Consider the following 13,196-nt stretch of genomic DNA (forward strand, 5'->3'; position numbering starts at 1 on the left):
TGTGAGGTGCTGTGTGTCACCTCACGTGTCTGTGAGGTGCTGTGTGTCACCTCACATGTCTGTGAGGTGCTGCCGTGTGTCTGTGAGGTGGTGCCGTGTGTGACCTCACGTGTCTGTGCGATGGTGCCGTATGTGACCTCACGTGTCTGTGAGGTGCTGCTGTGTGTGACCTCACGTGTCTGTGCGATGGTGCCGTGTGTGACCTCACGTGTCTGTGCGATGGTGCCGTGTGTCACCTCACGTGTCTGTGCGATGGTGCCGTGTGTGACCTCACGTGTCTGTGAGGTGGTGCCGTGTGTGACCTCACGTGTCTGTGAGGTGCTGCTGTGTGTGATCTCACGTGTCTGTGAGGTGCTGCTGTGTGTAACCTCACGTGTCTGTGCGATGGTGCCGTGTGTCACCTCACGTGTCTGTGAGGTGCTGCTGTGTGTCACCTCACGTGTCTGTGAGGTGCTGCTGTGTGTGACCTCACGTGTCTGTGAGGTGGTGCCATGTGTGACCTCACGTGTCTGTGAGTTGCTGCCGTGTGTGACCTCACGTGTCTGTGCGATGGTGCCGTGTGTGACCTCACGTGTCTGTGCGATGGTGCCGTGTGTGACCTCACGTGTCTGTGCGATGGTGCCGTGTGTGACCTCACGTGTCTGTGCGATGGTGCCGTGTGTCACCTCACGTGTCTGTGAGGTGCTGCTGTGTGTGACCTCACGTGTCTGTGAGGTGGTGCCGTGTGTGACCTCACGTGTCTGTGAGGTGCTGCTGTGTGTGACCTCACGTGTCTGTGAGGTGGTGCCGTGTGTCACCTCACGTGTCTGTGCGATGGTGCCGTCTGTGACCTCACGTGTCTGTGCAATGGTGCCGTGTGTGACCTCACGTGTCTGTGCGATGGTGCCGTGTGTCACCTCACGTGTCTGTGCGATGGTGCCGTGTGTGAACTCACGTGTCTGTGCGATGGTGCCGTGTGTGACCTCACGTGTCTGTGCGATGGTGCCGTGTGTGACCTCACATGTCTGTGCGATGGTGCCGTGTGTGACCTCACGTGTCTGTGCGATGGTGCCGTGTGTCACCTCACGTGTCTGTGAGGTGCTGCTGTGTGTGACCTCACGTGTCTGTGAGGTGGTGCCGTGTGTGACCTCACGTGTCTGTGAGGTGCTGCTGTGTGTGACCTCACGTGTCTGTGAGGTGGTGCCGTGTGTCACCTCACGTGTCTGTGCGATGGTGCCGTCTGTGACCTCACGTGTCTGTGCAATGGTGCCGTGTGTGACCTCACGTGTCTGTGCGATGGTGCCGTGTGTCACCTCACGTGTCTGTGCGATGGTGCCGTGTGTGAACTCACGTGTCTGTGCGATGGTGCCGTGTGTGACCTCACGTGTCTGTGCGATGGTGCCGTGTGTGACCTCACATGTCTGTGCGATGGTGCCGTGTGTGACCTCACGTGTCTGTGCGATGGTGCCGTGTGTGACCTCACGTGTCGTGTCGTGCCCGCGGAGTGGCTCGCTCGCCCCCACGGAGTTGACGGCAAACACGGACACCTCGTAGCGCGTGGACGGCTGCAGCTTGCGCAGCACCACGGTGCTCAGCGTGCCCTCCACCTCATCCTGCCATGCACACACGGTGCCACACCGGGCCCTCAGCATCATTACCGTGCCATCACCGCACCATGCACCTCACAGACCCACGACCTCCTGCATACCAGGCAAGGAAATAATACCTTGCTACCGCAGCAGCAGCCATGCTCTATAAACTGATGGATGAAGGGCTCTTCAAGTTGCCGCCACCCATCACAATCTTCGTAATGCGACAATCCATCTAGCTCCTGTACGCAAGCTGACCTCGTCGCTCTATCTCCGTGGTGGTTGACCTCTTGGGTGTGTTCCCTCCTTTGGCTGCCACTCTGTTGTCTGTCTCGTCCATCAGCTGCCACCACTTCCGAGATCTGGCCCATTCGGGTCAATTTCATCACAGGTCTCTATACAATACAATAGGGTAATTCTAATACAGTGTGTTCTCCTATAGCGCGTGTTTTCATAACGCGAATTGGATATAACGGGATGAATGTATTGGGGAACACGGATGCGAACCGGATATAGCTCGATCGAGTGAACAGAACTACGTCACGCGAGTAGGAATAAGCAGCTGTTGTACAGCTGCCTCCGCGTAGAATCACACAAGGCGGGATACTGCTGGATCCTTATAGATGCTACCCATGCGTACGCATCTCACATGATATCGTGGACTGTGCTTCACCCCATGTTTATATTATTCATTATAACGTAATTTTTCCATAAAACGGTGTTCTTCAGGAACACAACTAATACCGTGTTATAGAAGAGTAGCACACAAATAATTGCGGACAACCGACGTCCATTGACCGGCGTGGAGAAGTACGGTCAATTAACCGCCATTACCCACACGGCGCTGGGAGGGGCCTTCATCCAGTGGTAAATTCATGAAGAAGGCGGTACCACGTACATATGTACATAACGCAGGCCTCATATCAGCGGCCGCAGCAGCAGGTGCAGCAACGATGCAGCAAGGAACAGCCACGAAGCTCGACTCGCCAAATATAAACACGAACTGTGCAAAAATTGTGGAAGTGATTCTGCAGTAAATTTAGCAGCATTAAGCAAAACACTGTTTTGGCAACGACAAAGAGGTTTTTCATGACATAGTCTGGATAATCGCAAGCCATGGCATGCCTTTCCAAGAACCATTATCTCAAAATATCCTAATCTGTTCACTTTGGGAAACATTTGGGAAAACATTTGTATAATCACAACCACATTGATCGCCACAATGAAGTCATTTGTCTCCAGCAAGCGCAACACGGCCACGCTCACCGACAAGCACCACCCCTCAAGTGAGAATGAGCTGCAACCCCCGCTAAGTGGGTCTTGACCCATGACTGTGTGTGGTTGGCGGAAGGGCAACCACACACAGCCATGGGCATATCAGCTCATTCACACTCTACCTCTCCGGCCTCCTTCTGCACCGTGGAGGAGGGCCATTGCTCAAAGCGTCACCTGTTATATAACTTTGTCACTGTGTTTTTGACAAATGTGTTGATTGTTTTTAGCTTATATTCTTAGTTTTTTCGGTAAAGTCACGTTGAAGGGAAACAACAAAATAATAAAATATATATAAAACAATAAATAATCGATAACGATGCATAATTACATAGCGTCATTCATGTGAAATGTATCTGTAGAATTTTTAGCACACACAGCTTTTGCACGGAGGCTTTGGAAACCTGTAAAGCGGGAAGGCAGCCAGAACCGGCGCCAACAATTGCCCAAGCTCTGTGGTCCTATCTTATGATGTTTGGTCAACTCTACGAATGAGTATTTAAACATGTGGGATGAAACCGAAGTACTCGGGAGAAACCCCACGGGTACGAGGGGTTGAACACTCAACCTCCGTACAGATGCAAATTAATCCACTTGCCGTACTGCCATCATAACCTGTCGAGCCAGGAGAGGGCGATATCGAGGCCCATAATTAGGGGAGGTAGTTTCGTGAATTTGTGTGATTCACAAACCCTCCCTGCCTCCACACTGCTGCTTTATAGGCCATGTGCAGCATGGGCACGAGCACCCAGCAACGCAGCCTTCCCACCCAGAGTGGACGGGAGGCCGTGTCGTCGCGAGGCGGGAGACGAGTGGAGACGAGTGGAGACGAGTGGAGCCCCGCACAGCCCACGCACCCGAGCTGTCCGAGGGCGGCCAGTGGAGACTACGACTGCAACATTTTTTCCTTGGTAAGGGGTAGAACGACTACACAACGGAAAATTCCGCGGTGTCACAGCCAAGGGGCGCGCGCAAACCTCACAATATTCGTTGCACCCTCCCTGCGGTGGCAATTTCTTCACGGTGGATTCCTGCCATTAACGTGCAATGCACAATGGCTTACTGTGGTGGAAATGTGCTGGGGGTATAAGCCGGTTCGCCACAACGCATTTCTCAGAACACCGATTGTGATTATTGCCACTTTTCAGAACGGTTCCTATTCCTATGCTACGATGTTTCCACAGAGGGAAAACAGCAGTGGCCGTGGGCTGCTGTAGGATGAACAGGTTCCATAGCGGGGCTTCTATGTGGGTATGGGTGAAGTGCAGCACATTATACCGCAGTATGTATGTATGCACGATTTACACGCGTGTGTACGCACGTGTGATACGAACCTGTTGACTCGAGTTCCCGCTCACAGCCAACACTGGGGACAATTAGCGGAATCAGTCCTGGGCCCCCCCTCGGTCGATGCAAATGAGTACCCGGTGCGGTGTGTAGACAAAGGTGGCCGGGCGTGGTGCTGGCCACCCACCCCCTCGTGTGCCATTCCAGCCTTCATAGGTGCTCGCTAACAGCACTTGCCCCAACAGTCTGTTAAGGCTACACGGGGGATCTTTGACTTTGCGTCTCATGAGTAAAAATAAACGCAGTTTAGGCTGCTAACAAGAATGCAAACAACACCTTTTGACACAGGGGCCCACCGCCCGTGTTAATGATGGCGTGGGATCAGGCCTGGGCATCTATCTTCCATTCGGCGTGGTTCTCTTGTGCGGTGAGCCAGCGGTCTCTCAGTTCAGTGATGTATTCGCGAAAATCATTCAATCACATTTGCCACTTAATATACGTATGTATGTTGAACTTCTTTTGCACCGTACGTAGTCAACCATGCTAATCGGAGGTATGAAATGTGGCTCAGTCTATCTCTCCAATGGGGAAAAAAGACTCAATTCTGCAAACGGCTGTGGTCACGTTCATCTCGATTCGTGATCCTAAATCAGTGGTGGACATTCCACATTCCTATGGTAAAAGCCAACCTTATCACTTGATGACCACGGACGATGGCAACAATAAAATCACGTCGCATTAACTGTCCTTGAAGTCATTACATTCTTCCTTACGGAGTAAGTATGGGACTCCATCCAGTACGTGTCACCGGAGTACAAAGTGCACAGCGTCTGGGACTGGCTGCCAACAAGTGACAGTCTGGTAGATTTGTCACAGACCGCGACCACTAATTGACCCGAACTACATCATGCCTGGCAGGAGGCAGGATGCAAGCTACCGGTGTGAGTAAAGTCCGGCCACTCACGCAAACAGGTCGCTGGCACCGGGCACGAGATGAAACAAAACGTGCTCCTGGCATCCGAAGTGGGTGCCTTGACGTTATCCAGAAGTGCGTGTGGTGCGCACGATCACTTTAGTTCTACATTTAACTGTGACCACCGTGTCCACGTCTTGTAAAAATGAAAATTCATAAATCACTGCCACGAGGACAGCAACGTGAAATAATTGGCTCCTAGTCCAAACTTCGTGACTGCCAGCAGCAAAAACACCATGTGTTATTATGATCTATGGACAAAACATTTAAAACTATTTGTGCCACTGTTATAATGATACAAGGTAAGAGAGATAAATGAAGACATCGTTGCCAGCTCTGCTATATATAGAGCAGTATTACAAGTTTGTTTTCTTGGAAGGGGCACTTGACCGAACCGCACTGCGGGGGAGACGCGAGTGGCGGCGTTTCGAGAGAACGAGGCGGCCGCTGCCAGCAAGGTCCGAACCCTGCCCTCTCTTTCCCTGTGCTCCCACGATCCCCCAATCTACAATCTCCGATCCCCCGTTCCGCCTCCTTGAAGGTGATGGGAGATAAACAAGAGCCGCTGTCAGCGGACAGCGGTCGCGCGGCGGGCGTGCCGTGCACCTGGCTTTCAGTGCCATGCGCGCCAGAGAGGACGGCCTGTTCTCCGTCCGAATAAAAAAAAACAACGCCGCTCATCGTATCCGCGATGTGTTTGGGGCACACGACTCCGCTTCGGTCTTTCTGCAGTTCCCAGGGGATTAGCCAACGGGCAATGCTTAACCGGGGCAGCGCGAAGGACCAAAAATGTGGACACCTCATGCACAAGTGACCAATCAGCGGCTCTCCAGTGCGCAAGACTGCAGGTAGAAACTACAAACCACGGAGCGCATAACTTCACTCTACGTATGTATGTATGTTCAACTTCTTTGGCACGGTATGTAGCAAACCATGCGAATCGGAGGTGTGGGGGTAGGAAACCAAAACTAAATACAAAATGCAGTTCTAAAAAAAATAGTTTTAAATCTAGATTTAAAAGTGCGTAGCTCCAGTGGCTTCCTAAGAATGTGAAAGTTCCAGCGGCCGCAGAAGCACATCTGAAAGGGCGCGATGCATTGATCATCTTTGTTCGATGGTTAACCAAAAGCCGCTGCTATTCCAAGGATGATTGAAGTTCACGTGATGGTTTATGTTCCTTGAAGACATCAGTTCTGCCTCAGTTGTACACGCGAAGTCGGAGCGTGGGTACGCCTGCACTGAATCTCTATCTCACAGTTGTTGGTGTGGGGGAAGATGGGAAGGAGTGGGGGAGGGAGGAGGAGGGGAGGGAGGAGGAGGATAGGGTAGTGGTGGTGGTGGGGAGGAGGAGGAGAACTTAAAGGCAAAACTGAGTTCAAAGGTCAAATTTGCAGGTTTCCAAGACCGTGGCGGGTGGGGGCCGGGTGAGCCCTACGAGCGGCGCGCGTTGCGAGCCACGAGGCCGCGATGGAGCACCACGGGCGCTCGCACCGTGTCGAGGAGTGTCCCTGGGTGGATACCTCAACTCGAAAAAATTTGATCAAGGCTTGGGAAACCCATTGCTGATACATTTCACATCCTCTTGCCTCTTTAATTGGCGACAAAGTGCAGCAGACTGCCAAGCATTCTTGTGTAAATAAACGCGGGGGCCAGACTTGCGTTCAGCAGCGGCGGCGGGAGTGGGAGCGGCACTTGGCTGCCGATGAAACACCCCCACCCGGGGTCGCGGACAGAAGGCTCTGTGCTGACCCCAGAGCAGACGAATTTATTTTTCCTTGCACAGCAGACCTTCCGTGGCCACGCGAAGCGTCTGCCCTGGCGCCACGTGAAAGCAATCCTTTCCTCTCTGCTGCTCAATGTGAGACTTGGAAAGAAAAAAATTACGATTTTTTTTTATTTTCCTCCCTGCCATGGGGATCGGTTCTGCAGAGCCGCCCGGCTTATCTGCGGCGGAGTTAAGCCGAGCGTTGCTCGCCAACGCGTTCTCAAGTCGTTTCCGCGTGCTGTTTCGGCAACGGTGTACGACGTTTTTTGCTCCGCGTGCTGGGGGCTTCTCAAGGAACTGAATTCGGGATTTCCTTTACGATTTCAGTCGGAGCTCCCAGCAACATGACGGGAAACGTTGGACATCATGCGCAGCTGGGGCGAGGGGCATGACCAGCAAAACGGACCAGAGAGCTGCCATGCGCAGCTGTAAAGACGTGCGCGGTCGTAAAAGCTCGGTGCCGTTTCTTTACGCGAAAAACCAAAACTAACTGTGCTTTAGGCATGTGCATTCCATTACAGACATCAGTGAAGTTGGTGAAACAGGATATTAGTTGGGCAATCGGAATGAGAAAATTAGATTTTTTATGAATGTTATCTTTTCCCCCCAACTCGATCCCAATTGTGCAGTCGGTGTCATCAGACAAAACAATCCATCCGGGGCTCTCGCAGAGCAGTGCCACCGCCTTCATGTGAGAGAACGACCACGACCCACAGAAGCGGATATCACTGAGCTACCTCTGAGATCCCTTCAGGTGACCTCTGGTCGTCCACATTACAGAGGGCAGCACTTTCTCACTCTACAACTGGGAGTCGTCAAACCGATGTTATATTCTCAGGACCCGAATTTAGCTGCACTGACCGAAGACTCAAGTGGAATATGATGTTACTTTGTGTGCAGTCATTGGCCACGAGACTGAGACCATCAACTCACTACTCTTGAGAACCCAGCCAGCGACTGCCTGGATTGGAACAAAGGACCTCAGCGGGTGCCAGCTCAGCGCTGTGACCTCCGAGCCAGGTGGCCACCTCATTGAGCTTCAGCAACAGGGCTCATGGGATCTGCGCGGGTGTTGGGTGCAGCCAGGAGAACTGCGGGGAGGCCACCACAGGAACTGCTATGGCCAACGCCTGCACACGCTTCACCGTCGACTCAGAAGCAGGCTTGCTCTTAAGTAGCTCGTTATATTGTGTTTTGTTTATCAGGAAGGCCCGCTGAGATTAATTTCGTTGTTACAGATGCTCGTGCAAAATGGCAATCCACAGCAGCGAATTCATATTTATGGGACCCATTTTGTCAGTATCAAGATGATGTTTGTACATGTTGAAATTATTTTGCACCGTACCTATGAAAAAATAATCGGCTTTACCATTGTTGGTAATAAAACAGGACGTTTTAAGATGTTCAAACACCAAATAGTTACCTATTGGAAGGCATCACATCTGCACTAACCACACATGCTTGTGGTAAAACATGCAAACAAACATCCATTGATGATGTATGCATTGTCCTTGAAACTGATTGGCCTACACAAGAGACAGGCTTCTGTATGGCCTTGTCTCCACTGGTGGTAGATCAGAGAAAGCCAAAAGCCAACAGACCAAAGGCAATGCAAATAGCATAACACGGGTTGAGCAAGGCTATGAAGGAGGCTATATCTGGTGTAGGCCAATCAGTTCCAAGGACAATGCGTACATTATCAAAGCATGTTTGTTTTACCACAAGCATGATGTGTGGTTAATGTAGACTTGATGCTTTGCAAGAGGTGTCTATATGGCGTTTGAACATTTGAACCATTCCTGTGTTATTGATATAGAGACAGTAAAGGCTGGAATTGTTTCCTCAGCGAATTCATAGTTAGTGTGACAAAAAGCTTTTATATATTTCACTTGAGCGATACTCAAAGAGAAGTTCATAATCCCAGCAATCACATTGAGCACAACGACCATCACAACAATACCCTGCTTCACGTCATCAAAGTCAATCGACAGTGCCGCAAACACTGCCAGCTATTGTCAGTCAGATGAATGAGATCTTCAACCAAAGCTTAACATAAATAATCAGCAACATCAACGTTGATACAAACAAGCAGTTGTCAACACTATTACGAATAAGTTTACAGTTGGGTAATAATCAAGGTAAATATTATGGTAACGAATTTAAGAAATTAAATCGCTGACTGTGGCGGTTGACTCAGAGGCAAGAGTGATCACTACTAGCATACCAGCCACGGAAACCACAAATCTCACACGCATTGTGTACATCCAGTATGCATAGCTCTGTAACTAGCGCGGTGACGAGACCTGGACCCAGCAGCCCAACCCGTGACGAGGCTTCAGAGATGATCAGATCCACCCTTGGCAGTGAAGCGCCTTCGGAGGTCACCGCACTGTGCTCCCGTACCTGGTGAGTGACGAATTAACTGATTCCAGTCACCCTCTCTTAAAACAACCCCCATTGGCAAGCTTGGTGAAGTATGGTCACACAACCGCCGTGACCAGCAGGGCATGGGGAGGTCTTTATCGGGAGGTGATTTGACAGAAGGCCGTCAATAGAATTCAGCTTCCTCTGTGCGACACTTGGCACCACTTGCCTAGTCCACGACGAGGTCTCGCCAAACCACAATGACGTCATTGCGCAGGTTCAGTACGGCTGGCCCAAGTGTTTTCGTATTGTACCGCGTGTCGCCCCACATGCTGGGAAGCTCCCCAGCTCCCCAGCACGTGCAAAGAAACGTCCAGAAACTCGTTAACTACCTCGCCTGGTATACAGGAGGTCGTGAGTTCTTGACGCCTGTATATTTGCAGTGTGCATGTCTCTCTCCCCGCGGTTGCGTAGATTTTTCTCCAGGTCCTCCGATTTTTTTCCCTCCTCATTTAGGATCAACATCAAGCATTTAATAAAGAATTTGGCTGCTATACATTTCCACGTGATAAGCCACTTAGTTCAGCTATCAGAATGGCCTTACCTGGTAAAAAAAAAAAAGCCTGAAAATACAACAGAAAACAGAAAAGGCATTGGAGAGAGCCAAGCTACAATGACGTCTGCCCCGCTGCGCTGGCCGAGCGCGCCCCTCACCCCGTCGCCCCTCGCCCTGCCGCCCCTCCCCTCACCTCGAGGGGGGAGCCCCCGCTGCCCAGGGGGTAGTAAACCACGCGGTACTGATCCACGGGGTCGGGCGACGGTGTCCACGTCACGCGGAAGCTCCGTGTCGTCACCTCCGACGTGACCAGGTCGAGCGGAGCGCCGGGCGGGGGGTCTGCCCCTCCTGTAAACGGCACGGCGTCGTCGTCATCGCTGCCGGGGCAATTCCACGATCGGCTCGACCAGCTGGACAGCTGTCTTGTGGTCGATTACAAGGGCTCCATTGGCCTGACCGAATGAGTCAGCTCTACCAACATTTACTGCCAACTGCCAGCGCGTGTCCACCTACTTTTAGCACCTCGTGGATTTATCAGGATTGGCCAAAGGACCATTGGATGGAAATCCTTATTGAGGGGGAGCTCATCATGGGAAAACCGAGTCAGACCTGACATTAGCACTAGAGCCCTGGAAATTATTTGCGGAATGTGACGTGTTTATGATCTTCAAGATTTTAATGGAAATATTTGCGTAGCTTTAAGCATTCCTTATTCAACCGTAATCTTAGCTCTGAATCCAGTTATTTAAGACCGTGGCTCATAAAATGGCTGCATGTATGGTAAGACATTCACATAAATCACTCAGAGTTTGGGCTGAGGGCTCCGGTTGTGGTTTGTGATATGAAAAGAAACCAACCCATAACGAAATACAAAATGTTCATATACTTAAAAATAATATAAAATGCTAATAATTTGCCCATCTCTGGTATAGTTTTGTGGTCTGGCCATGTCTTAAATTTTGGTGCCTCATGATGTTTTATTTCAAGCATCACAAACTATTTGATATAAATGTGTCCCAAGTTAATTTCATTGCACAGGTTTTTTTTGTTAAATGATCAATCATTCTATTCCTTTCCAGCTCATTTAGAAAGTTCCCATAACCCACATTCCCCTCAAACAGGAGTGGGAAACTATTCCTTACTGAGGCCAAACAGGACTTTAAAACACCTTTGGCGGGGTCCCACATGAACACGGCTCAATCACTTCTGTCACTGCAGGAGGCCCTCGCAGTGACAGACGTGACAGGGCATGAAAAAAAGTGGAAACCCAGTGTTGCCAGGTCAAAGATATCCCTCTCTGGTACCCAATCAGTGCAGATAAAATGCTCGGGAGTGATTGTTATATAATATTTGCTAGACAATAGTAAACCGTACTCTTTGGTTCTATTGGGTAAAGTCACGTAGGTAAAAAATACCCATGACTTTACCCAATAGAACCAAAGAGTATGGATCCTTGCAGTCACGAAAGCTTTAAATCTGGAATAGTAAACCGGTTGGCCTCATGCGGACGTGGCCTCTGTGAAATTAAATCACGGGCCACACTCGGCTCATGGTTCTCTACGCCTGCGCTGAGCGACGGCCAGTCAAGCCGTAGTGCAGCCTCTCAGTGGCCATCGCATGCAGGTTAAAGACTCCTTCTCAGCTCCGTCAATTCGACCCCTTCTCAGCCGAAGGTACAAATGACAGAGGTGACACCAAGCTACAATGTTGCTCATTCTCTTTTGCTACCCTCACAGTATGGAACTGCATCCGTGCTGTTGACTATCTTCCCCTTTACAGGTCCAGACTGAAGAGATTCTCTGACTGACTGCCTCTGTTTCTCCATAAAATAAATACGCTGACTGCTGCTGTGCCTTGAGATCAGGTCGCATTTATACGAAATACAAATCCACATTGTACTGCGCTGTGGCCTGACATTTCAAGTTGGTTTTGTTTAACCGGGCGAGGCCGAAAGAGACCAGGATATTCTCATCTGCAAGAGGAACCAAGGTCACCAAAATGCCAAAAGTAACAACAGCAATGAAGCAAACAGAAATCAGGGGATTCCAGAATACATCAAAAATAATGCAGACTTGATACCTTGCAAAAGGGTGTCTATTTGGTGTTTGGACATATGATTTATAGCCAGAAAGGGTAAAGCCTATTCTAATTTTTCCATCATTTTGATATTGGCAAAACAGTCCCATGGATTGTGCACTTAATATCGGTTATGTCATTCCGTAAAATACATTTCCTGGAAGCGAAACTTGACTCTGACAAATTACTTCAAAAGAGTACGAGTAACATCAAGCTGCAGAAGTGTCAAAACGGTCGCCGGGGTGATGAGCGCACGAGTACCGAGAGACGGGACGCGGCCACCCACCGGGGAAGTCGACGCTGCGGCACACCGTCTTGCTGAGGCTGCCCACGATGGTGGCCATGGCGCTGAAGTCCGCCACGTTGTAGACGTGCGTGTCGTCGGGGTCGGTGGCGATCTGCTTCAGCTCGTTCTCGTCCGCGTTCTTCACGCCTGGGCGAGCGGAGGACACGCACGCTGCGGACGGGGCTCACGCGCCGGATACGGCGAGCACTACCGCCACCCGCAGGCTGGCGAGCTGCCAACGGTCGGCCGACGCTGCCGCGGGAAGCCACGCGAAGAGACGCCGCGCCACGGACAACAGCGGCGCAACAATAATCCATTTGTCCTGCTGTACTACGCTGCAGGCGTCCACGCTCACCGCTTTCACCAATCCGCGCCCGCCAACGTGGTGAAGTACGGTCAAACAACCCCCCCAACGACCCGCACGGCGTGGGGGAGGCCCTCGTACAACAGCGGATTGATGCAAAGGGGTGTACGCGTGTAACACGTCCACTTGCACGTGCGTTGTTGATCGTTGTGCCATTATTCCGCACAGTGCTGTGCGTAAACACGGCAGTTTGGGAATACGTTGACCTGTGGGAGCAGCGTTGTGTGAACACCAGACTGAATAATGAGTTTTGCATTTTTATCACTATTGGATTTTTAGAAATATAAGGATGTTGGATCCTCTTTTAAATGTTCGGATCATTAACATAAATCACGTGTGGACATTCTGACAAAGTGACGTCACCTGTTACCACGTGGGATCATTTTTAGTGGTAAAGGTGCTTGGCAATGACACAGTAATTGCAATCGGGTCAAGCGATACGAAGATGTTGCCGTGAGTGAATAGTGCTCACCGCATGAACACTGTCCATTGGTACATACTAATCCGTTCATGGATACAACACTGAATATCGCTTAAGCAATGGCTCCGTACATTACAAAGCAGAGCGTCAGCCGATTTAATGTGCTTTGAGATTGGTGGGAGACACACAGAGGTTTCACTTTCTCTATAATTCCTCCCTAAGATCGCAATGAGGAATCTGTACAATAAATCACCCTTTATCTGC

The 13,196-nt window shown here is 50.6% G+C and overlaps 1 protein-coding gene across 3 annotated transcripts in view; it reads right to left on the reverse strand.

Moving 5' to 3' along the window:
- The window catches only part of LOC116945283 (collagen alpha-1(XII) chain-like), a 325,203-nt gene that overhangs the window by 151,358 nt on the left and 160,649 nt on the right, over positions 1-13,196 (reverse strand). For all 3 annotated transcript variants that reach the window (XM_032959676.2, XM_032959677.2, XM_032959678.2), the window contains exons 25-27: positions 12,148-12,294; positions 9,979-10,133; positions 1,463-1,592 (exon numbers count right to left, since the gene is read on the reverse strand). In XM_032959676.2, coding sequence (XP_032815567.2) covers positions 1,463-1,592; positions 9,979-10,133; positions 12,148-12,294 — 432 coding nt within the window. The remainder of the gene's footprint in view (positions 1-1,462; positions 1,593-9,978; positions 10,134-12,147; positions 12,295-13,196) is intronic.

Source organism: Petromyzon marinus, chromosome 23 (genome assembly GCF_048934315.1).
Source record: "Petromyzon marinus isolate PM22_M1 ecotype Great Lakes invasive population chromosome 23, UKy_Petmar_22M1.pri1.0, whole genome shotgun sequence".
Taxonomy (NCBI): Eukaryota; Metazoa; Chordata; class Hyperoartia; order Petromyzontiformes; family Petromyzontidae; genus Petromyzon; species Petromyzon marinus.